The following is a 27,160-nucleotide window of genomic DNA, read 5'->3' on the forward strand; positions in this document are numbered from 1 at the left end:
ACGTCAACTTTTTAGCTTTTATCATTCGCACGCATTTTCTGCAGGGAATGCATTTTCTAGTTCTTATGTAGGCTAGTTAATAGTTTATAATCATATTGGCCTATGGATGCCAGTATTACAAAAATGTACTTTTAACATGTGACCTATGTTTTTCATGCAGAATATGTATAATTAATAATAATATTATAGGCTATTCATATTGATATTCACATTAATATTTATTGCGATTCAAAGAAATATAAAAACAATGTTTTATTTATAAACATGTTTTCCTAAATCAGTTATTGAATATGTCTCATTTTGAGTCGAATGTGTACGAGCCTTTTTTTTTTCAGGCAGTTCTCTAGCCAGCACATACCGGGCCCGGGTCCTTTCATAACAACAACATGGCTGCCTTCGGTAGAGGCAGGATCCGGTGGAAAAGGCATAAATTTCAGCATGTTTTGACAAAAAACCTGACAGGTAACGGTAAGTAGCTCAAATAATTTGTGTAGATATTGGGAACAGAACGGGCTCGTGCTATTAGCTGCAAGTGTTAGCAGGTGACAGTAAGCTGACTTACAAACACTGATGTAACTGACCGTTAACTGACTTGTTATATGTATCCTGTTAATTACCGTAAAATACATTCACCTGGTCACACTCACGCCATCTCCATTGTGATAAAACTTTTAGTTTAAAGACGCTCGGCTGCTTGGTTTCATGGACGAAGACTCTAGACTCCTGAGAACTGACAGCTCAACAAACAGAGCTGTTGCAACACATGTTCTGTGGTTAAACCTAGGGCTGGCGATATGGACTGAAAGTCATATCCCAATATATTTACGCTGAATGTCGATATACGATATGTATCCCGATATTTTTATCTCAAAGTGAGAGCAAATGTTCCGTCAAAGTCAAATATGATATGTCACAAGTAGTTTTGTTGAAACTGTTTATTTAAGTGAACATAAATACCGTAGAACAACAGGAGTACCTTTTTTTCCAAATCAAAACTTCATAAAGTGCACATTTAAATAAAAATATATGCTAAATAAAAATAGCCAATGAAATAAAATAATCCAATCTTTTTCTGAAATAAATATATTTATATGAGAAATGAAAAACCCTAGTAAGGGCAGCATTTATACATAAAGAAAGATAAAAAATTTGAACTATATCGATATATGTGATATGGTCTAATTCCATATCAAAGTTAAAAATATATCGATATATCTTTTATATCAATATATCGCCCAGCCCGAGTTAAACCTACATCACTTAAGAGATACACCTTGCGTGTTGATGAACTGCTGTTGAACTTTTGTTCTACCGATGTACAAATTACTGTGCCAGCCTCTTCCCCTCAGTGGAAATACATAATGCAATATCCTCATACAGGGAAGTATGACTATGACCTGGTGGTTATTGGTGGAGGTTCAGGAGGACTTGCCTGTTCCAAAGAAGGTGAGATCTTCTGTCTGTAAATCTATACATAGCACAGTGATTTCTATGTCATAATACACTGACAATATATCCATAATTTACAGCCGCACAGCTGGGACAGAGAGTTGCTGTTTTAGATTATGTGGAGCCATCTGCTAAAGGTAAAATCCTTTATTTTAAAAATTTTTTTTTTTTAAACCTGCTGTACCAATTTGATGCATAAATTAGTTCTTTGAAGATTTAAAGACATCATCATAAAGTCCTCTGGGAATGATTTTCCAAACAGGTACCAAGTGGGGTCTCGGTGGCACGTGTGTTAATGTTGGCTGCATTCCTAAGAAGCTCATGCACCAGGCTGCTCTGCTGGGCACTGCAGTCAAAGATGCTAAGAAGTACGGCTGGCAGATCTCAGGGCCAATCTGCCATGACTGGTATGTCAATCAAAACTTCTTCTTGAAATGTCACCTTTAGGGGAAAGTAATCCCAAATCAACACAACTGACTGATAGATGTTTATGAGCAGCTAAACAGCACCATCTAGTGAAGTAATTAGAGTAGGACAAAGACTCATGATTGGAAAAATAAAAATTCTTCAATGACAATGGGATTGATGCTGTTGCTTTGTTTTGTTTTGTTTTTTACTGTGCAAAAATAAAAAGTACTACCTTTTTTATTTATTATATTACTACTATTAAATACTCTGGTCTTGCATTGCATTGATTACCTTTTGGATGAACTTTTCCTCACCAGCCAAATGGGTCATGAGTCATTATAAAACTGTCCAAAAATGCAGTTGTAAAAATGATAAGAAGCTGCTACTGTGGGTAATATGAAGAGAATTTCAATATTGATTCTCTGATGAGCTAAATAATTGCTTGAAATTATAGTGTGCTAATGGTATTTATACATTACGTCTGTTTTGAGTTCCATTAATAAACTATGACTGTGAGCTAACACACCCAGAGTAACTATCTGTGAACACTGTAGAATTATTACCTCTGGTGTGTTTTTAGGGCCACCATGGCAGAGGCTGTTCAGAACCATGTCAGGTCTCTGAACTGGGGTCACAGAGTTCAGCTCCAGGACAAGTAAGTGACACAGCTTTACTCAGTCTTTTTTTATAGGCAGAAATGGTGAGTTTCAGTGGAGAGTTTTCTCCCCTTCATAGTCTAAATGTTGATCATTTGATAGTATATTGATAATAAGTAAGGAAGTGTCTGTACATGAATGACAATCTTAATATGTTTTGCTCAGTATGGCCCATTTAATAAGGTGGTAGTGCTACTAAAATAGTCTATTGTTCGAACAACAACAAAACAAAAAACTTTAAGTGCAAATAATATCCCAAAAACTTGATGATAATAATATCTTATTCCAAAATTAGGTATTGCTCATACCTAAATCACTAGTAGTTTGTAAAAAAAACATTTTTTTAAATATTTGACAAATTATAAAGGAGACATTAATAATTGTGCAGATTGAATGGGAAAAGAAACATCTCAAGATTTTTGTCAAAGTGTCACCATCACTTCAGAAAGAGTCAGTTAATTGCAGTAGTTGTGTGCTATAATGCATTTCAAAGGTAACTTTAGAAAACGGAACCCATTTGGGTTAATAAGTGCAACTAGTAGTGAATTAGTTATTAAAACGACGTCACTTTAGGCTGAGGAACATGCTGTACTGGAAAGTATTGTGTTTTGTTACATAAGAAAATACCACATTTATTGAGTGTTATTAAGGGAGAATGACTGTTGTATTCTGCAAGTACTGTCACCTTATAAAGGCTATACTGAGCAAAGCCCTTATAAAGGCTATACTGAGCAAAGCATATTAACATTATAATTAACGTACAGCCACTTTCTCATCTTTAATAAGGACTAGTATAATATGATCATGCAATTTAACTCATTAAAAACTGCTCTATAATGATTAATAAAGAGCCAATATGTGCCTAATACACATGCTAATAAGAAACAAGTTTATGGTAAATATGTGTATTTTAGTATAAGATTTCCTTTATTTTTCATGATAAACTTTCATAAAAAACAGAAATACAATGAAAATAATGTTCTTCAAGGTTTTGCTCACTTCTGTGACGTGAAATATTGCTGACGGCTGAACATTTCTGTTGGCGCTCAGCTGCAGGATTGATAGTGTGCGGCCACATGTTGATTGAGCAGCTGGCTGGAGGGCAAACAGATGTTAACCTCTTTGTGAAATGTGCCCAAGCTTATGTTTTCATACCAATGAGATAATTAGCCTCAGCAGCATATTAATATTGCTTCTAATATTATTTTCTTTCATTTTAATTAACAGCTGAGAGACTATGTTAACCACAGTGCAAAGTATTTATTATGAGTATAATTATAAATGAACATGTCCATGTTTTATGAATTGAGTTAGATTTTCCTGCAAACAATAACATTCTATTGGTGTGAGTAGTACAGTTGGTGTATGAATAGTTAAAACTCCATTTCTTTATATTGTGCAAATTAGAATTTCATTTACTCCATGCAAACTAATGAAAACTGATGAATGAACTTTACACTTTGTACTTTGATGCTCTCGTAACTTTCCCATAAATACAATCATTTAATCATTTAATGATGCTTTGTTTTTGTGTAGTATGGTTGATGCTGCATTGCCCTTTCATGTTTTTTATGTTTATATCTGTATGTTTTTTTATTCTCTTGGTGCAAGACAAATTCCCCAGTGGGGCAATAAAGGTTTCATTAATTAATTCATCTCTATGGCATGGCTTACTTTATGTTGAATTTAAATAAATTCAAAATCAGTTTCATATTAAAATACAAAATAAACAAATGTGTAATGAAAACCCTTCAGGCCATTATCTTTCATCCTCAGCTACTGTAGAGTAGAAATGTAGCTGTAACATGTTTGTGTTTGCTTCTTAAAGAAGAACTGAATTAAAGCTGAATTTATGAAGTATCAGAATTTAGACAAGAACCGGTCTAAACATTTAATCTGCACCCTCTGTTCTCCTGGTGCTTCAGTAAAACAGTATAATAATACAAGCACATAACCAGGAACAAATGTTACATGAGCTCTTTTCAAAAGCCAGCTGGCCCAGCTGTGTTGTTGGTGCCTTTTGAGTTAACTTTGCAAGAGTTGCATTGTATTTCAGCAGATTTAAAAAGATAAAGAATTAACAGGAAATAAGTGACAGAAAGTGTGACTGGAGGTTACAGGTAAAACAGTTACTATAAAGTATATGATCTGCACTACTACAGCAGATTAATGCACCAGCAGGAGCAACCAGCTGTTTCTTCTCTGTTTGCAGGAAGGTGAAGTATCTGAACGTCAAAGGAAGTCTGCAGGATGAACACACTGTTAAAGGACTCACTAAAGCAGGGAAAGAGGTGGGCTGCTCCTCTACTTATTAAGACATCACTGAGAACTGGATTTCAAATATGTATATTATTTTGTAAAGCATGTTATGTACTATTTTTTTATTGCTTGAAACTTGCAGTGTTATTGCATCCAGTAACACTTTATGATAACCATCATTCATAAATGAAAAATGGATAGTTAATTAAACTTAGTTAGATAATACTTAATTTTCTATTTACAAATAATACAATTATAATAGTGTTTACTAATTATTAGTAACTATACTATAAATTATACAATACTGTGAAACTAAAGTATTTGGATTTATTTGGCTGGCTATTAAAGCTGCAACTAATGCTTTTAATTAGAAAATCATTAATGATCGTGTTGCAAAACATCAAGTTATATTAATTTGGCCCCATTCATTTTTTTACTGGTACTCTATAAAATAGATTTGTCACTGATAATATCTATCCAAATCATGTTTATAGATGCTTTACGAAGTATTTATTAACCATTTAACACTGTATAACCATTGGTTTGTATTTGCCATCCAAATAATGTTGCAAATAATTGCGCTTTACAAATCATTTGGTCAGTTGGTTCTCTCCGGGTCACCCAGCTTTACCATTTATTAATGCTGTTTCTTATAAAGTGTTACCTTGCACTCTACTGCATCCACTCTGTTTCTTAATACAGAATACATTTTGCAGGCACTCGCTGTATTTTTCATTTCTCATTAGTAGTTGTAAAATCAGCATTTAACAAAGTTTTATGTTTCTATGTTTATGTTTCTGGATTGTCTTGAAGTGCAAAATCTAAATTCAACACCTCCACACCTGCGGAAAAACTGTTACTTGTTTCAGTAATTTCAAAGAGTTTCAATCATCACCTGAAGCCAGAACACTGTGGAGACCACTTACTTTCCATTGACGCTTCCTTGTTTTCTGAAGGATATGAACAAAAGTACTTCACACTTCCCTCCTCTCTCACACAGATGATCCTGACTGCCAGGAACATTGTGCTCGCCACAGGTGGACGACCCAATTACCCCACAAATGTAAGTAACACTGCAGTCATCATTCACTCCCAACATGTTTCTCCTTTTCTCTGCCAGCATGTGCTGTTGGGCTGATTGGTTACCAGGAAGACAAAACAGATGAGCAAATAGTGATGTAATGTGGTTTGGAAGCATTACACAATGGCACATATACAAGCCTTAACACACAGAAGATAGCAGCTTTTAGAGAGCAAAGTATTTGTTTGATAGTTTGTTGATAAGTGGATAGTTCTGCTTACAGCTTTAACTCTTGGTACAGATCCCAGGAGCAGTGGAGCACGGCATCACCAGCGATGACATCTTCTGGCTGAAGAAGTCTCCTGGGAAAACGTAAGGACTCCCTCCACCCACCCACCTACACTCACACATTAAATTCAATTCCATAATTAAGCAGCAGATATTAACCAGTTAGCTCACTATACGTCTGATTGCATGCTGTGTTGATGGTCTTCAGGGATTCCATAAAGCTGAAAGTAAAAATTCCTTGCTATTTTCTGTGGGATTTTTTTTTTTTTTTTATAAAACCTATCAAAATTAAATATTTAAATATTCATATTTTGCTTGTGCTTGAGTGTCAAAAGAACATCACTCTTGAATACATGCATTTTAGCATGTGTAGGATTATCAGCATCATTCTCGATACAATAAGCTACAAGGGAAACGGGACCTCTAACCCCTGCAGTATTAATGCCTTGCTTTAACTCACCGCTCTACCCCACTCGATGACACGACACGTCCCACTGTCACGCACTGTAATCATTCATCAGTGACATGGAGTTTGTTTTTCTCCCTTCCTGTCAGCCTGTCTTCGCCTCGTGATTCAGATTAGCGGCGTGCATCCTGACCTTTACAGAACAAGCCCTTTAATCCAGCCATTTAGCCGCTGTCATCGCCTGGTTAATTGGTCTTTCCCTGATGTTTCCTCTTGGCACATCACGCAGACGGTGACTCGTGGTTGTGGTATACCTGCGTTGCGGTTGTTGTTTGCTTCACGGTGACAGATGAGCGGAAATAATTATTTCCATATTGAAGCTCCATATTGGCTGTCTGCACCTGGAGAAGTTTTTAATAATTTTTAATTATATATATTTTTTAAAAGCAGATTTTGTTTTGGCTGACTATTAGTGCTTCTGCTCTTGCCAGTGATCATTTTTAGAACCATCAGCTCCTTCTTTCATTTTAATTTTAAAATGTGTGGTATTCCAAATATAGTAGATTGATGTGTATGCTGTTTAACTTTTTGACCACTTGGTGGCAATACAAAATCATTTATAGTCAACAAATACACATGAGTGCACTTTAAACAATTACCACTGTAGCATCCATCCATTCAACAAAACAGCTTTGTATATGAAGCAGAATGATCCATTCAGGGAGCACTTGAGTTCAGGAAGTCCTTTGATGTAAGCGTGTGATGGTTAGTGGAGTCCTCTACCTCCCCGCAGGCTGTAAGGGGTTAGCTTTAGCTTTAGCTTCCTCTAAAGCACTCAGTCTGGCCGGAGCTGGAGATGTTGTTGTGATGCTGAGCTGTCAGATGTGCAGGTGAGGTCCAAGTGGCTGTTTCTGCCGCCAGGGCTGGTGTGTGTGGGGGTCCAGGTGAGTGATGGGTGTCTAATGGGTCTTGGAACACATACACACCTGAGTGACAGATTTGGCCCCGGGGCCGAAACCCAGAGCTGGCTGCCATCGTCATGCTATCAGGAGAGAGCAGGGAGCACGTGCCAGCAGGCTGTGATACTGGTCTCGGGATAGGCCAGTACTTGAATGAGTTGGAACAGAATGAGGGTTTGTGTATAGTGGACAAGGACCACACTTCCCCGGAATATCTTTCAGCAGTGTATTGCAAAGAACCACAGATGGCTGCAGCATAACTTCACAGCTATTACAGAGATGCAAAACATTCACAGGGTCATACATGCTTGTGTAATACCTGTTGATTATTGCATCAAAAAATACATAGAAATTCAGATCCCAAATGTAGAAGGTACATTTACCTGATAAATATTTACTGTAACTTTTTATCACAGCACACTGCAACACACAAAGCTGCTAAAATAAAACAATAAAAAAGTCAATATGGTCCAGAGAACACTCTCCTATACAGAAAAATGAGTGAATTCTACATGAAAACATATATACTTTCATATATTTAAAACTCTTCAGGAGGCTGAGGAAAAGTAGAAATTATTATAAAAAATGCAGGTTCAAAACATTCTCATTGGTATTTTTTCAGAGACCAAAACAGTAACTTCAATATGAGTGGCCTGTGGGACTGTCGGCAAACTAAAATGCCTTCAGGAAGTCGAACCAACATCAGATAAAAGTATCTGAGTTGGCCTCACACCAAGAAACAAAACCACCCACATTCTAGACAGATACACAGGAGTGTCCAAACCAAGTGTTTATCAGTGCTGGAGCTTCTATAGAACTACCCAAGGCTAACAGGCTGCCACAGACTGACAACAGCAAACCTCCTCCTCAGGAGCTGAGGGTTCAGTGGAGCCTTGTGTTGAGCTCCCAACCACATGCTAGCCCTCCACTGTCAGGAGCCAAACCTCAAGAGTTTTATAATGTTTCTGTTTGTTCTGTGGCTCTGTGTCCAGTGTGTATCCATCCAGTGTTGTATGAGATATTAACCACACAGGAGTACCACACATCCTTGCTTTTTCTCACATTCACATTGGCTCTCTTTATTAAACACACAGACTGTTTTATGCCTGTGATATTATTTATTTTTTATTCTTATTTTTCACCTAGCACGGCATTTTGTCTAAAACAATAAATGTAGTGGAGAACAGGAAATGGATTGATGTTGCTACTGAAGATACTAACTGCTGAACTTGCTTTCTCTACACTTTTATATTAAATTGTTAAAGCAAGACTGATTCCCCTTTGGCCACGTAAACAGTGTTAGCATTGATTACTGTGAGGTAATATACAGTAGCTATGTGTGCTACATAATCTGAATACAATTGTTGTATTATATTTATTGATTTTCATATTTTTCTACAGAAATGGACACAACAACAAAACAAAACCGATACATACAACTAGATACACAAAGACACTGTAAACAAAACACCAACCAACAAAATACAATGTATTAAAAGGCTTCAAGAGTCTAGAGGTCTAGACATTTTTGGTTTCACTCAGACACAGCACCCTGAAAATTGCTCGAATTTTACCTTAAAAAGCTGTAGTAAACCTGTTCGGAGCTGGGAATGTAATTTTTTCCCCCAAGTAGTGCACAAGGCATCCCCATTATTATTTTTAAATCTGTAAGCTATTTTATAGCTTGAGAGACTGTTAAGTCACTCTCAGACCTGCCTGCTTGTCCCCAAAATATTCCCATTGTTGAAAGGGGTCAGACGGGTTGTAAAAGATCCAAAGCATCATCTGTTAGCTGACAAATGTAGCAGCTGTACAGACTCCAGACCAGGGGACAATGTGAAGGAAGAAAGGCTAAGGGAAAGGAGACAGTTCCTCAGTGATGAAAGTGTAGAATCATGCTAAAGCTCTTAGCCTAATCTTCTTTAAGCCACTTCACAATATGTGCTAAGTGCAGCTGTGCATTACACAGACAGAGAAAATGGGCACTGGGGCTTTTAGTGGTTTGTGTTAGCATGGACAGGAGCAGGATGTGCCGCGGGCAGGCCTGGCTGTCAGGTAGGGACACCTAAGGGAAGCAGGTCTGGGTTGGAGAGGTAAAAACAAGGCAGAGAAGGGCCTCTTCCATACGGGTGACGGGCATCACTCAGCCAGTTGATGTGTGGACTTGAGCCCTGAACATGGCACACCCCATCTGCAGGGATTAGTTTAAACGCTGGCAATTAGCCCTCCTCAACACTGCAGATCTCAGGGCTGGATTAGAAGTGTTATTCACCTGGACCACACACACACACACGTATATACTGACGCTGCAAGTGCACACATACCTTTTACTGTCCCCGTTTTCTACATGTTCTTCACACGTCTTCACCTCCCTCTGAGGTTGTGAAGTTTTGTAATTCATCACCTCTCTAATTCTAGGATTTTAAAGTAAACATTTTCTACTTTGGACTCTCTTTATTTTATTTGGCAAAAGTGTGCTGCACAAATGATGAAATGTATTTTTATTGTATTATTCGTTCAGCTAACAGCTTCTCTTTATTTGTGTTGTGCAGGCTTGTGGTTGGAGCCAGCTGTATCCTTTGTCTGCCAGACAGCCTGTAAATGGAGCCACTGTATAAAGTCTGCTGGTAATGAGCCGAGAAATAGTAAAGTTATTAACTTAATAAAAAATCATTGGCATCAGACCAGTTTCAAATAAGATTTCAGTTTTCAAGCTGAGAAACATTATGTACTAGACATTTGATAAATGATGATAAATGAAACAATGTGACATATTTCTCAATCCAGTTTTGTTTACATGTGTATGCCTGTGACTTCCCCTTCTATTATAGCTACTGTCTTGTTGTCCAAGAATGTCATATTGTGTTATGGCCACACATCAGGTGCTCCTGTGCATGAAAATCTCGAAATATACTGTAATCCTCAACCTGATGCTGCTCAGATGTGGCTCTGGAGTGTGCAGGCTTCCTCACAGGCATCGGCTTGGAAACCACAGTGATGGTTCGCAGCATCGCCCTCCGGGGGTTCGATCAGGTATTGCTCCCTAAACGAACCGTGCATATTTTGCATAATCCTGATATTGATTTTTGTCATGTTTGAAAGTGGATATTCTGTTGTTTTTTGCAGCAAATGGCAGATTTAGTGACAGACTACATGGAGGCATATGGGACTAAGTTTGCAAGGAAGTGTGTCCCAAAGAGAGTGAACAAACTCTCGTCAGGAGCCCTGCAGGTGACCTGGACTGACACCAACACAGGCAACGAACACAATGACACCTATGACTCGGTGTTATGGGCAGTTGGTGAGTATGTGTGTGTTGCTGAGTGTGGGTCACATGACAGGATGAGTTCATTTAAATCCAAAACAAGTCTGAATTCATGTATAGGTGAAGAATGGAGCAGTGAAGTAATATGCTTGAACACAAACCTCTCAAGTACAACATCTTGAAATGGTGGACACTCATTTGGCTTTTGGACACTTGGGTAAATGAGATGCCAAAGCTTTAGACTTTAGACTTGGGCAAAGAAAATTAAAATGGTTGATTGAGATTTTTTTGAAGTTGGGTTATATGAGGTACTTATCAATAGTCAGTGTATTAACTCCAGTAGATGGCTGTCAGCACATCCACAGTTTGGAGCATCAGGCTGGAATACTGGCACGAAAGCTAAGCAATGTACTGCTGAGGACGTGAACAGCAGCTTAAATGTATTTTAGACACTTAAAGAAATCAATATCAGTTTAGGTATACACTTTATTTTTAACATGTTTACCACTTTACCTTGCCAACTGACATCCATTCCAAACAGGGAAGGGAAACCGTTGTATCCAGCTATGCTCTCTTCAAAGCCACCTGACTCCAAAAAACAGTAATTTTCCCTTGCAGAACACAGGAGTTGCTGATCTACCGCTTTCCGTATTGTTTGTGTTATTATGTGACTTTGGCGTGTTAAAGCTCATATAACACAAACTAACTAAAACTCTAGGCAAGCTGACCACCACCTACTCTAGTTAGTACACTGACTATGGATAATATCCCTACGTCACTAAAATGAGGGCTCAAGACTTGATCTGGGCCTGACTTATGACTGCCTGATAATATCCAGGACCAATGAAAAATACATGAGACAGTGCCAGACATTTCTTGTTTTAAATATTACAGTATTAACACTTAATAACTTGTAACTGAGTTATTTTCTTAAGACTCATTTCTATTGATTTAATAAGTGAATGAGACTTATCTCTACTGAATAACAGCTCTTTTAATCTGATACATTCAATTTAATCATTAAGCCACATTTTTTTTACTTAAATATTATATGGATATTAAAATAAATTATGACAAACTCTACTTACAAGTTTGTTAAATTAATGGAATTGATAAAGTTCACAGGACAGTAATTAACTGCATATGTTATTCCCTGTTTTTACTCTCCACGGTTCTACATGTAATACACCAGCCATACTGTTTCCCACATATATCCCTGAAATAAAACACCGGTATGACTGTTCTCCATGCTACCATCAGTTTCATTGTCAACCTCAATAGAGTGCATAGTCAGCAGATAGCAGAGGAATTAAGGCTGAAAACAAAGTAATAAAGCCTGAGTGATGGGAATGGCCAGGGGAAGTGTTGATCACCCACCGCTGGTTTTCTGGTTGGAGAGGGGCCGGACGGGGCAGGATGCACCCAGGCACAGGGTCACCACGTTCCCCTCTTTGTTCTCCCGCTCTGGGCCTTCCTGCCCATGCCAGCCCTGCGGAAACTAACCCCGCATCTGTCACTGCCATCCCTGCCCGTGCACAGCCCTCTGCCTCCCATTACCACCAGTCCTCCTCCTCTTCTTTTTGCTATCCATTCTCTGTACTATCTTTTCACTTCTCTTGTTCCACCAGCAGTATAAGTAATATTAGAGGGAATATCTGTCGGGACTGCTGCCGTCGGTTTATTTACGTTGAGTGGTTTCAAAAACGGTGACTCTAAAAATCTGACTACCAGGCTTTTCCAGTGCCCCAACTGTCGCTTTTGTAGGGGGTGGGGGGGAGGGTCTCTCTTTTGCTCTATGCGTGTGACAGCGACAAGGATGTGCGTGACCCTGCAGCTGAGATGACGTTCATTCTTCCCTGCCGTGGCTCAATTCCCACATGGTCTCAGCGTGAGACTGCTGGTGAGAATGATATTTGCATTGAGTGCATGTATCAGTGGGTACTCTGACATGCGTGAGATGTTCCAACCCTGATGTTTCCTATATTCATTAGAGCATGAGGTCTCACCCAGACTCAGCAAAGCACGTGCTATTTTAGGCATTGGCAGATTAATTTAGATTCCAATCCACAGTGCACAGTCCCAGTATTTACCTTACATTTTACATTAAATGCAGCACATGATTTGTTATTTATTATTATTCATTGTTCACCTGAAATAAAAAACTACACCAGCAGCAATATAACCTTGCAGCAATATCCATGACGGATTTTGTTCCCATACAGTTCAGTGAGAACCAGTAACAACGTGGCCTCTGCTCTTTGATGTATACATGCAGGAGTTATGAGTACAAGGCCACTTCCCTTTACTGTGACCTTACACTAGGGGCCACACAGGGTCCCAGGCCTCTGTGGAGTTATTAAAGGCCGGAGGGGACCGGGGGACTGTATCACCACTGCCTGCCACATCCTTCTTCACGACACTGCCTCCCTCCACCTTTCCCCTGCTCCTTCCTGGCCTCATGGCCGCTCCCCTGTCCAGGTGTGGCAGCAGTAACACACCAGGAAACAGAACATTTCCACGTTTCCTGTCTGCATGCAGACAGTGGGCACATTAGTCTTCCTCCTCTCTGTTCTACACTACAAAAGGATGTCATCGGAAAACATTCCCTAGTTATTGTACGTTTTTGTCTCAGTTTTATAAGTAACTGATGACATCCCTGAATGTTGCTCTCCTGTCTGTAACCTCCCTGTGGGTTTGAAAACATAACTGTGCAAATTGGGAAACAACATTTAAACAAAAATGCACTTATATATTATTCCTGTTAGAGAGATTCTTGGGAAGGATCAGGGTTACTATGAGTGAATATCAACAAATAGCAGCATTCACAACAGTGTGAAGAGAAGTATGTGAAATTGAACATATAAAATAAATACAACAAGCATTTTTGTTATCAAGGTGTAAAATATGTGTTTGTGCATGAAGAACAAATGCTTTTAAATAGAAAAGCTCTTGTACAGATAAATGCTTGCTGTATGAGTCTGTGTCTTAATGTCTGAAGTAGGGATGGGAATAATGAATCAATGATCGATTAATGGTCGTCAAGAATTTGGTCGAACACGTGGAATTTTTAATCGACTTGTGTATTTTGTTTTTTTATTTTATCTATGACTGCGTAGTCAGCCGATCGTTCACTTCTGCGACCGTAAGTGAATAAGCTGATGAGCTGAAAATTAAGTTGGATAAAGCCACAGTTTGCAAACTGAAAGTTGCAAAAACAATTATAAAACACACAGAAATACGAATAAGAGTATTCATTTGAATAAAACTAGCATACTGTATCAAACCTTGCTAGCATGAATTATTAGGTTTAATTTGATCCAAAACTTATTTTTTTTTTTTTTATACTTATATTTTTATTAGTTTTTATGTCAGGAATAGTCAAACATGACAACATCACAGTACATTCAAATGAAAAATAACATAGCCAGGCAATTGTATCACGTGAGGACGATCAACAAATAAAATTTTGCACTACTCAGTCCAAACAATATATGTCCCTTGGAATGTATCTGGCGGTTATACACCACGTTAAACAGAGCATTAGCAAGACAATAAAATAAAAGTAGAAGGGGGGGGGTCATGAATGACCCTCCTCGTTTGTCAAGAACGCCGTCCATTTTTTCCATCTTGTATAATACAGGCCTTTTTTTAGTCTGAGCAGGAAGGTTAGTTTCTCCATCTGGTGAATTTCTTTAATGACCTCTAACCAGTCAGAGGTTGTGGGTGGGTCTGACTGCAGCCACTTACGGGTGATAGCTTTTTTTGCTGCTGCAGACATTATCCTCAAGAGGTATCTATCATTTTCTGCCATCCCGTCTGGTAAATCACTTAGAAAAAGAGTTGTAAATGGCAGAGGAACCTGTTGTCCCAGTATCCTTCGTATGGTTTCCACAATATCGTCCCAAAAAGGTCGTAGTCCTGGGCAACTCCAAAAGATGTGGTAGTGGTTTGCCTCGTCATTTCCACACTTCCTCCAGCATGTGTGAACCGTTGTTATTGAATATGTTTTCATTTTAGGTGTTCCAAAGAAACGAACAAGGTTCTTCCAACAGAATTCACGCCAATACATAGAACAAGACATGGAAAAAGCATCACCACACATATTATCCCATTGTTTACAGGTTATTTTGTCATTTAATTCTCTCTCCCATCTCTCTTTGATGTATGTTGTGGTATTATCTCTGCTCTTTGCAATGCCTTGGGAAAGCCTTGAAATAACAGATTTACAGGTACCATTATATGCCCGTATTATTAGTTGTATTATTTCGTTTAATTCTGCAGTTTCATTTTCCCGGATTTCTTTCATAAAATATTGACGTACTTGTAAATATCTAAAAAAAACGTGATTTTCTAAGTTATATTTTTCTTTCAGTGCTTGAAAACTTTGTAGCATATTTTTTTCCATTATATTACAATAGGCAGTAATACCCTTATTGGTCCAGTACTTAAACCGAGAGTCCATACCATTCGGTTTAAAATCAGTGTCATGTCCAACCCATCTGATTTTTTTCAATTGATTCCACAAGTTGAATCGTTTCACAACCCCAAACCAGGTGTGTCCAAAACTTATTTAAACACAAAACACATTTAAATATGCAAGATTACTGTGAAAACTAACCTCATGCCTCTTCAGGGCTAAACCACAAAACATTGAACTCCTTGACGTTATCTTTAGAGTTTAATCTCAGTCGAGTTAGTTTTACGATCAACAGGAAGTCCCTTTTCGTCCTTTTTAAAATAAAATTGTTATCAAAACGGGCTTTGCATAGTACTGTATATATATCTTTTATTTTGCCCATGTATTCATGTTTTTATACATACTGGAGTACGTATAAAAACATAACGATTAATTAATCATTAACGTAAAAGATAATCGAGTTGGCAAGTTTCTTTCAAAAATGCCCATCCCTAGTGTGAAGTGATCTTGCCAAGTCTTACTATACTAACTATTAACTTACTAATTATAACATCTCAAATGTCTAGATTAAGCTTCAAGAGCTAGAATCGATTTTCTAAAAAGCCCCTTAAAATGTGTATTTTTGATTTTGGGGTAAACTGTCCCTTAAACTGTCGAAAACTTAGATATTCTGCTTTGGGGACTGTGTGGAAATTATCTGATCAGATTTGATGGACAGTGCTTACAACACAGACAAACACCACCACAAGTAGCATCACATTTTCATTCAAATGTGGCTTAGGTCTAATTGGTGCACAAAGGTACATGTTGTCATCGTCCAATCACTCCCAGTAAAAGGCTGATAGAGAAAACATGTTTTCAGGTCCTTTAAATACAGATGAGAATAATGAAAGTTCTCATTTTGTGATGATTTTGAAGTGGTAAGTTTCAAATGATGACTATAGTTAACATTTGGGTTACACATTTGTTGACAGTGTGGAATCGAAGTCTCACTAAAACACAACAAACTATAGAATTAATTTAACACATTTCCCATTACCTTCACATCTTTTTTTATTATGTACACAAGCTACAAGTTTTGTCTCCAGCTAGCGAGCTCTTTATCAATTTGCATCTTAAAATCCTTTTTGGCCTGAAATAGAATTTGTAATCAATTTTTGGCATCCTGTACGATCTATTCCCCCAAGAAAAACAGTCTCCCCCCCACATGGCGTTCTCTTTTGTCTTTGTTCATTTGATTGATCAGATAAGTGTTCGGCTCTCATTTCAACTTGTGGAGGGTTGTTGTGGCTAATTATCCCAGAAGTGTAGAGGCTTCCTCTTAATGTCACAACAGGCTTTGTTCAGATTGGCATATTTGGACCGTGTGTGTGTGTGTGTGTGTGTGTGTGTGTGTGTGTGTGTGTGTGTGTGTGTGTGTGTGTGTGTGTGTGTGTGTGTGTGTGTGTGTGTGTGTGTGTGTGTGTGTGTGTGTGTGTGTGTGTGTGTGTGTGTGTGTGTGTGTGTGTGTGTGTGTGTGTGTGTGTGTGTGTGTGTGTGTGTGTGTGTGTGTGTGTGTGTGTGTGTGTGTGTGTGTGTGTGTGTGTGTGTGTGTGTGTGTGTGTGTGTGTGTGTGTGTGTGTGTGTGTGTGTGTGTGTGTGTGTGTGTGTGTGTGTGTGTGCGCCAAGTCTCTTATCACTGTTGTTGTGTCCTTGCTGTACAATAGAGCTGTGGTTACTGCTACAGTACAGCAGTGAGTGCAGCAACAGACAGGAAGGCCTGATATGTAAAGAGAGTCTATACCTACCAGTAAGATGGTACTGATAGGAGTTTTTGTATGCCAAAACTGATACTTTTGTAGTAATTGATGGTGAAATTCAGTATTTTCAAAGCAGCAAAAATCAAGTATTAAATGTATCAGCTCCAGATATGTAGTCTTTTCAGGAAGATAAAGCCTTAACAGGTAGTGGACCATTATGGGACGCAAACTCAGACTAATGAAGTACTTCATTTTAACACTGTCTTTTTAGCATTTACAAGTTATATAAAAACTTATATCCTATCAAGCAACTAATGTACAAACTACAAATAGATAATTGATAAAGTAAAACATAGCTGTTAGCATATGCATAACTTACACACACATGCATCTTGCAGAGAAGAATGTATAAATCTTTCACAGACAGGTTTGTATAAAGTTCTGAATGTTTGGAAAATGCTAGTGTTATGTTTTCAAATGGTAGCATCCCCCTGCATTTAACTTATTCAATTAAAGGGGATATTGAAACAACAAAAGTAAAAATAAGAAAATTCAATTTAAAAATCTAAATCAATAAATTCCACAATAATTTCCTAGAAAGCACAGCAATGAGAGAATGACTTGTATATGCAGACTATTCTAGTGTTGTGGACATAGGACAAGAAAATATTTCAAAGTCTTGCTATTGGGAATTGGTCATGATTGGCTAACTTCCCCTCTCTCCTCACTTCTCTGTGCCCTCCATTGCCTTCAACCACCCATGCTGTGGAGCACTAGCCAGGTCCCTGTAGCCCCCCCTGGTCTGAGAAGAGGGGGAGGACGTTGTTCTTCGGCTCCAGCCAGGAAAAAGGGTCTCGGGGTTTGTTATTTTTGCTGTCCGATAGCATCTACACGGGTAGCTCAGGGCTGGGTGTTTATTATGCTACCCAGGCTGGTTGTGAGGAGCTATGTAGAGGGGGGGGGGCGGTCCTTGCCCCATCACCATAGAGACTCTGTGTCGACAGCATCAGTCAGCCGTCCCCCAGGAAGTGTCAGAAATCACACCTTTGGGTGTCCCGGGGGGGCTGATGGGATACCAGTTCCCAGCTGATCAGTTCTCCCCTCTCTCTCGCTCTCTCTCAGCTGGCCAGATATTGTTGTTGTTTTCTGAATAAAGAATTTAAGGTTTGACCTCCAGTTGAAATTTAAGAAAGACTGGTTCTGGTGTTTTAAGATTTGGCTTGGTAATTGTTGATCAGTGCTTGTTTTGTCCAACAATTAGTCCAAAACTCTGCAAAAAGCTGCAAATCCTCCCATATGAGAGGCTAGTTCTGGCCAATATTTGGTATTTTTAGCCACAGCATGGCTGTAGAAATCCTCTTCATTGGTTCAGACTGACATACACTAGCGCTCAAAAGTTTGGAGTCACCCAGAAAATGTCTGTTGCTTCCATGAAAACAAACTGTTTTATTCATGAAATGAGTTACAAAGTGAATCGAAAATCTAGTGAGGACATTGACAAGGATGAGAAATAATAATTTAACAAATCTCCAACTTTACCTCTAGATACTCATCTAGCCTGACGAAGGATAATTTTAATTGCTTTCCAAAGCTGCACAAAACAGTTTTCAGCTGTGCTAACATAATGCACACGTGTTTTAATGATCATTAGCCTTTCAACACCATAAATGTGGATTAACACAATGTGCCACTGGAACACATGAGTGATGGTTATTGACAATATATAATAGATATTTCATCAAATATAACGACATTTCTAAGTGACCCCAAACTTTTGAGCAGTAGTGTATCTTGACTATTGGATGGACTTTCTAAAGGCATTCACGGTCCCCAGAGGATAAATATTAATATGTTTGGTGTTCCAGGGACTTTTTCTCCAGCACCTCTACGGTTTAGACAGTTTGCGCTTTGAGTGAAATAAATTGAGAAATATTGGGTGGATTGCAGTGAAATGCGCTGCAGATATTCTCAGTCTCTAGAGGATACATTTGAATGACTTTTCATCCATCAGGTCAAAATGCTAACAGGATAAACTAAACTAGTGACCATGGTAAACATTATTTCTGCTGAGCATCAGTTGCTGTGGTGATGTTTGCATGTTGATGTGAGCATTTAGCTCAAAGCAACACTTTACCCAACAGCTTCATAGAGCTGCTAGCATGACTGTAGACTTAGTCTTGTTGCTTGATAAAGGAGAACAATTAGTTAATGATGCATCAGATTGTCACTCATAATGTGAATCAGGAAACCTTATTGTTGTGGTAAGTCCTCACTCTTAGTACTAAAATTGCACACTACTTTAGGTGTTAGGAGCACTGTGCAAATAACCCCCTTTAGCAGTATCTAGGCTTTTGATAAGTCCTGTATTTCTTGGATAATGTTTTCTGTTGGCAGTGCTGGTACATATGTTATAAACACTGTACAGAGAGCCCCTCTCCTCTCCCACATTTCTAAATCTCCTGAGTTGTAATGTAATATTCTCTGTGTGTTGTTTCCTTCCATTGACCTCAGGCAGAGCCCCTGAAACCAAAGCCCTGGGCCTGGACAAGCTGGGTGTGCAACTCAAAAAGGAGACGGGGAAAATAGTTGTGGGCGCTGACGAATCCACCTCAGTGCCAAACATCTATGCTTTTGGTGACATCAGTGAGGTAGGTGCTTTCAACAGACACTACACTGACAGCAGAACCAGCCCTGCCCACCAGCCCAATCATATGATAAATGCACCACATAATTATAATATTGGACTTCATTCAGATTGTGAAATACAACACTCTGTCAAAGTTGCTGTCGTCCACACCCTTCACTGTAAATGCTTTAAATTTAAATCTCTATGCTAGTGTGGGTGGTAAACAAACTATGACCTCCACTTATACTCAACAGAAGGTAAATAATCACCAATATGAGTAAAAATGTTTTATTTTCACATTTCCTCATTTCCCTTTCATCTGTTTCCCAACTTGATTAACCATGGTTGTATGCCTTTGCAATCCAGTGCAGTTGCAGTTTACATTCATGTCTGACTCATATGTAGCCATGACCGTAAATAACGCATCAAATATGGATGTTGGTGCGAAGAAGCTGCAGATTCTGAAAAGTGGACACACACACAACTTCAACCCGCCACCACAGTAGAGCTACACAATCACAACAGTTTAAAGGTCGACACCCAAGATTAGTGCCAACAACTCAGTATCTGAGTATATTAAATGTGAAATATGGGCACAATCTGCCCGTCTGTTCCTGAGGTGGCATTGACTAATAACTATAAGTATTGATGATATCACAGTGAAGTTCATCTTTGACCTTTTTGATATAAAATGTAATCACTTTATCAGTTTATTATACCTGTTTTTCATTTGTGCGAAATTCTGTCATAATTAGCAGAGGATTCAGGTTGTGTTTTGTTTACATTGGCTTTAGTCCGTATTGTTTGGGGTCCCTCAAACCCGACTGCTATGTGTGTGAGCTCAACATATTTTTTTTGTCTTGACTTAAGTCAAACCAAATATGTAGAAAGTATCCAAGTAGCAACTCTTTCTTTGGCCACAAATTGAGCTTTGCACATCCGAAAAAGGTGCCAAAGTAACGAGTATTATTACACCAAATAATAAGCATAATTGTAAAGCTATTGTAGGTCACCTTTATATAATGATTGGTGTTGCCACAGTGTGTTCCAGGCTGAGGCAGCCATGTTAATACTAGTTCTACCTGCTGCTTGTAATGTCAGTGTTGTTTTTTCACCACGACCAGCTGTGTGCTTCCTTCCTGCCTCCCAGGCTTCATGACACACACACTCTTTTTGATTGACAGTTGGCTTTGATGAGTTATGCCTTACCCCAATATGCCTTTCAGCTTTTATCAGCAGCAGGGAAGTTCTTTTATTCTTTTTTTTTTTTTTTTTTTTTTAGTCAGTTGATATCTCAATTTGTCTAGTACTTTGTTGTTTTTTACCTCTCAGAGAAGAGTGCCAAGAAATGCATTATAATCACGAATGACAGTTACTGGAATACCAGAGCTCACATCCACATACATGCAGAGGTGCAGGAGATGTTTTGGACAACAGGATGTGCAGCGGTAATTTAACAGGTTGTAGTCATGCCTTTAGAATTGCCCTGCAGCCCTACTGTTTCCTGCACTGTGTGTGTGTGTGCGTGTGTGTGTGTGTGTGTGTGTGGGTGTGTGGGTGTGTGTGTTTGTCTGTTTTGGCAGACATCCAGAACAATAAAGACAAAACACAGACATAGAGATTTCTTTTTTAAGTGTGCAGTTGTTTTAAATGTTTAGCAGTTGCCATTTCTGTCAATCACTGACTCATGGCCCACCTTGCCTGTGTATTTACGTTGTATACTATATACATTGTATACTATATATACACTATCTACTCCCAGTATTGTATGGCCAGAAATGTTTGAAAGAAAACCAGATGAATATGGTTTGAACTTTAAACTGTTACTTGTAAACACATTTTAAAGAAACAGACCTATATCTGATGCATATACTGTGTCTTGTTTAAGGGTCGTCCTGAATTGACCCCAACAGCCATTAAAGCAGGAAAGCTTCTAGCCCGCAGACTGGCTGGTCACAGCACTGAACTCATGAACTACGACAACGTAAGACACACACACGCAAAAAATCTCACATGTCAAATCATATCTCATATCTCATATCCACTTTTGCAGAATGTGTATTTTTGAGCCTCTTATGTTTAAAGGGGACATCTTATTAAATAATATGTTTACATGCCGCTTTATGTTCATTTGGGGTCAGGGGAAATTGCTCACACCTGATATACTAAAATGTGTTTGATGTACTTTTGATTTAAAACAAATATGTTTTAAATCTATAATGATTTATTTCAATAGTATTTAAAGAAAAAACAAGTAATCATTACTCCAATAAAACATGCCATGAAAATTGACTGAATTTAATGATTATAATACCACATTTTCTGTCAAACAACTCAGGTGCCGACTACAGTGTTCACCCCCCTCGAGTACGGCTGTGTGGGTCTGTCTGAGGAGGAGGCTGAGAAGAGACACGGGAAAGACGGCATTGAGGTGAGATAAATGTGGTAGATGCATTGCTCTAATTTAGCTGTAAGCAGTGATTATCCAACTGTAATTATTTCCAGAATGGATTTGTATTATTATGAATAGAAGCCCTTTATATGTCCACATTTCAAGTTATATGCATAACATGTAACTTTTTGCCGAGGATTGTGAGGTTGGTGGGATCATGGGAGTTGTTGTCTTCACCACCATTGCCGTTATTATGGTTAGCTTCTCTTGGTTCGGATTAATTCAGCCATCATTGTTCAGGAGGTTTTTTCAGGAGTTTAATTACCTGCAGAGGTCTCCACCTCCACAACAAAGAGACCGGGTGATTTAAACGGTACAACACTGAATAAATCAGTTTACAATAAAAACCATTTAATGGATGTTTCAGAGGGGTCAGATCCAAGCTGCTGCTAACCTTCACTCAGGTTGTTTCCTTTGTAATTTAAGATCTAGACATCCAACTACTAAAATTCATCAATTAAACAACCAAGATCTGAAAAGTGTTCCATATCAATGTGGCTTGAAAATGGATTAAAAACTAAATTTATTATTTAGGCGACCAAATGAAACGGACTGTTATCTATTTCCTTAAAATGACAGCTTTCTCTAAGTTTGAAAATTATAAAAAATATTTGAAGCATTTGGGATAATGTAAGTACACAACTCAACAACACATATAATATGAAATGTTGTTGTTTTGTGATATTCCAATGCTGAAACACATAACATATTAAACCTATAAAATGAAATAGGAATCAGGTCAGATTTTTTTGTTAGTATTTTCTAAGTGATTTTATAACATTACAACACATAACTGCTGCAGTACTTGGCTACAGTTGTGAGTGTAACTTTGTTCTTTTATTAGTTTAGATTCTTCAGTGAATGGCTTAATGCTACACATGCACAAAGAATGCTACACAAGCAGTGTTAGTAGCTTGTTACAGCCATCAGCCTGCAAAAAAAACCCTCAATGTCCCATAACCACTAAACAAACATTGACACGCACCTCCAACACAACAGCTCTGTATTGAACGCACTTGTGTACGTGAGCCGCGTGCCAGATGCCAGCCAACACCTGCACGAGGCCGTCGATAAACGGTTTAGGCGGCGAGGTGGGGCTGCTCGCTATGACTGACAGGTGAGCAGGAGGCCTGATTGAGGTGTGTATGGGGTGATGACAGGCGCGCTTAGATCTGAGGAGGAGCTGCAGCGCCGGCCCCCGACAGCTGCACGGCTCTCACAACTTGTGTCGGCACGTTCTCCCATAGAATAAAACACACCACACATTTTCAGTGAGGAGAAATCAATCATTATGATGAGCATGCATAGCTGTTTTTATTCCGATTTTATACAGTGTTTGAATTGCTGCATTGTTCATGAGAGATGGGTCATAAATAAAACCATGACCCGTTTTTTTTTGGGCGGCATGACCAGTGACTAGATTTACTGAATTAATTAACATTAATGGGCTTTAAATTGGTTTGTAAAACTAATTCTCTCATTAGTCATGCCTTATCGTCTTTAAAGCATTGTTTGTTTATTGTCCTCATGTTCATTTAGCTGCTGTTTTGAGAAAAAGAGATTGCAAAATGTACATAACAAGATTTGTCCTCTGTTTATGTCTATGTAGGTCTACCATGCATTCTACAAGCCTCTGGAATTCAGTGTCGCAGAGCGAGATGCCAGCCAGTGTTACTTAAAGGTAGAGTTAAACTGCAGACCAAAGCTCACAGTGACTTTTGTATAGGTATTTTTGAGCTGATTTTGTTGGCATATCATATGATTTAGTTCTTTCTGCTATGTTTGTCTATACCGCCGTGCATGCAAATACTGCAGTTGCAGGGCAGGAGAAGCGGTGCCTGCTGCAGCAGGTTGCTTTAGACTGCTGCTTGAAGGACAATTTTTTGACAATAATTGGTTAAAAAATGAAATGGTCTGAATGGTTTCACCCTACTCCTGCCAACCTTTGAAGCTTCAGCTCCTCAGTGTAAAATTTCTACCTTCATAGGTGATATGTGAGCGGACCGGAGACCAGAGGATCCTGGGTCTGCACTTCACTGGTCCAAATGCTGGAGAAGTCACACAGGGCTTTGCTCTGGGCTTCCAGTAAGTTCAATTAATCCTAGATTTTATTATACATAAATATGGTCTTTAAGTTTATGTGTTAAAAATCTGAGAGTCACCAAGACGCATATGGAATATATTTAACTGTCCCTGATTCCTTTTTCTCACTCAACACTCACTTGCTGACAGCAATGCATATTTTAAAATTTCCATTTAAATCAATGATACCGATGAAAAATATTGTTAAATGTTAGTTTAAGTTCAGTTTAAATTCTGTTTTAGATTTAATGGTATTCCTGCATGGAGGTCCCCATAGAAAGGTTTTACTGCAAGTATCTTGAAGTCCAGTTTTGGCCCACATGCCTTTTTGTGTTATTTCTAAACAAGAATTAATAACACCTCATGTACAAGAGGCGTTTTGTTAACGATAAATGTCCCTAATGAAACTATTTACTACATCACAGTCACAATTTATAGCTGCGTCTTTCCTCGTGTCTACAAGAGACACAAACTTTTGCTTCAAAGGTAAAACTGATAGCGAATAATAAAAAGAAATTACTGTACATATTTGAGGATAGTAGATCATTTATACAATTGTTAGTCTTGAGAGAGACTGAGTAAAAGAAACATGTTTGACCTCCCTGTGTATTTGTATGTGTCTCAGGTGTGGAGCGACATATTCCCACCTGTTGCATACAGTAGGCATCCACCCAACCTGTGCCGAGGAGGTGATCAAGGTCAACATCACAAAGCGATCCGGCTTGGACGCCACCGTAACCGGCTGCTGAGGTTAAGCACCTCGGTCTCTGAACGCTGCTGAGCACACAGGGTCCCTCTTTGGCCGTAGAAAAAATTTAGCCTGAGTTTCTCCTGCTCTATCTCCATCCCTCTCCTTCTATATGGCCCCAAACTGCCCCAGTTTCACAATGCTCTCTCTGGGAACAAGGGCTCCTCAGGCCAGTCATGCAGATCATCACTGGCTGCCCAGGTTAGTGTCACTGACACATCATGTGATAACCAAAACTATGATTACTCCATACACATGCATGTTGTGAGTATGTCCTTTAAGAGCACAGGGTTATAGATCAGATTAGTGAAAGCCGTGGCTGCGGAGCGAGCATCTTTTAAATAAACAGACTCATCAATCAGGATTAGGGCCTGTGCTCAGGGTTTTGTTGAATCTTACGAGAAGCATGGACCAAACCCGAACGTTTTTCTGAATATATATTCTGCAAATATTGTTGTTTCTCCGGCTGTACTTCCTGTCCATTAGTCTTGTAGGTGACACATACCATACACCCCCACAAACCCCCCCACATGACACTGATGGATGGCCCCAGGGCCGTCGCCACAGCGACACCGCCCCATTTCCCATGGACACACACAAACAGTCAGCGGGCTGCCTGTCAGTCAGCTAGCTAAGACCTGGCCGGGGAGCCCCAGCTTGTTTCAGGTCCAATAGACGCCAGACCCCTTACTTTTCCTCCCATGCCCTTCTCCATCCCGGTGCATGAAAGAATATAGTGGGACTACAAACGTGCTGTATAGATGCCACAGCTCAGCCACAGGGCAACTCTACCTGTTGATAACAGGACTGTGAGAGCTCAACTACAACTGTACTACTCAGCCTCGCCCAAAGGTGGCACTATTGCCTTCCATTTCTCCCTTTTTTTTCTGAGCCAAGAGTGGAAGACAGGATAAAGAAGTCGTTGGATAGAACATAAACCTGAATATATTCAGGTTGCACATTTAATCCCTTTAATCCCTATAAAGATATGTGCTTTTGGATGATGTTTGAAAGCAGACTGGCTTCATTGGTGCCAAACTGATAAGGGTTATCTGTTGTGTATTTACATGGACGGCAGGTTAGGCCTAAGAGTCATCACCCTTGGAGATAAGGGAAGTTGTTTATATCAATAAAGCAGTAATAGGCCCCCACAGTTTGCCAAAGTGCTTAAATGTTCATCTTGCTGCCTGTACTGGACATCTTGGGTTTATTAAGTAGAGGAGGAGGAGGAGGAGGGCTGTCAATAAAGTGGGTTGCTACAGAAATCAGGGGACCTAAGAGGAGGCTGCTGGGCGTAGTTTATTTTTATTTGAAGTCTAATCTGCCCAGTCTGATTAATGATTTCGATGAGGGGAGTGACAGTGTGCCAGGAGATGGAGAGAGGAAAAAGAGAGAGAGAGAGAGGTACCAGGTTTGTTTGGACCTGGGCCAGAGGAGAGAGAGCTGAGTTTCAGCCCTGGTTAGGGAGGGAAGGGGATTCCTGTGTACTCTGTTCAGGGCCGAGGTGCTGACTGAAGGACCCTGACCTCCGCTCAGCAGGAACAGCTTGACTCTATCACTCGGAGCACAGAGGGCTCACATGCTGCGGCGCTGCACGGCAGGGGCCTGGGGGGCTCGGGGTGGAGCGGGGGGGTAAGATGGCCAGGGGACGGACAGACCCAACCAACCAGCCAACCAACACAACGCCGAGCGGTAGCAGTGTGTTTGCCCAGGGTAATTGATTCTATGTTCCTGTGCTTAACGAGCCACTTCAGAGACCTCAGGGTGGGCCCAAGGCAACGTGAGGGAAGTTATTGAGGCCATCAGTGTAACTGTAATGTCTGTTTGCTTTTTAGCCTGCACTTCCCTTCTGCATTTTCTCCTCTGCTCTGTCTTATACACAGTATGGCTGCCCTGTCACGCGCACAAAATGACAATTGTTATATAAAATCTGTCTAATTTAAATTTAATTGTTGATCGGTCACTCCAGGCCCAAGACTTCACCAGCTAGCCTCAGCTGTGCCCCACGGGAGGGGTCAGGGTTCAACTTTCAGGTCGGCCAGCTAATGATGACCTGCACTAAAACCCAAAACTGGGGAGTGCAGGCCTGATGTCACTTGGCTGCAAACTTTAGTTGTTGTAAATAGAGAAGTGTAATTTTCCATTAAAGCTTTGTTATACATTATTTATATGTAAAGTAATGCAGAGTGTCACTATTAAAGTAATGATGTCTACTGATTGAGTGTTCTGTGTTCTTTATAAATGACTGCATGGGCAATTGCATTTGTATTGTGTATTCATGTGCATTATTTGTACACATTGGCATAAGCGTACAGCGTGTAATGTGTGTAAAGAGTTCCTCTTCACTGGGCTGTGTTTATTTTGTAAAAACAAAGTGTATATAGT

The 27,160-nt window shown here is 39.3% G+C and overlaps 1 protein-coding gene across 2 annotated transcripts; it reads left to right on the top strand.

Moving 5' to 3' along the window:
* Positions 1 to 395: 395 nt before the first annotated feature.
* Positions 396 to 26,397, top strand: txnrd2.2 (thioredoxin reductase 2, tandem duplicate 2). Of its 2 annotated transcripts, none has more exons than XM_059337023.1 (17): positions 396 to 468; positions 1,381 to 1,446; positions 1,530 to 1,586; positions 1,712 to 1,856; positions 2,438 to 2,512; positions 4,726 to 4,804; positions 5,773 to 5,835; positions 6,095 to 6,165; positions 9,999 to 10,018; positions 10,388 to 10,479; positions 10,573 to 10,747; positions 19,379 to 19,515; positions 21,382 to 21,477; positions 21,832 to 21,924; positions 23,555 to 23,626; positions 23,933 to 24,030; positions 24,653 to 26,397. In XM_059337023.1, the coding sequence occupies exons 4-17, from the start codon at positions 1,771 to 1,773 to the stop codon at positions 24,774 to 24,776; spliced, it is 1,281 nt and encodes a 426-aa protein (XP_059193006.1). In that variant the 5' UTR covers positions 396 to 468; positions 1,381 to 1,446; positions 1,530 to 1,586; positions 1,712 to 1,770; the 3' UTR covers positions 24,777 to 26,397. The 2 variants fall into 2 exon arrangements, with proteins under 2 accessions (XP_059193006.1, XP_059193004.1); XM_059337021.1 differs by having other exon boundaries at positions 420 to 462.
* The last annotated feature ends 763 nt before the right edge of the window (positions 26,398 to 27,160 follow it).

This window comes from Centropristis striata, chromosome 7 (genome assembly GCF_030273125.1).
Source record: "Centropristis striata isolate RG_2023a ecotype Rhode Island chromosome 7, C.striata_1.0, whole genome shotgun sequence".
Lineage (NCBI taxonomy): Eukaryota > Metazoa > Chordata > Actinopteri > Perciformes > Serranidae > Centropristis > Centropristis striata.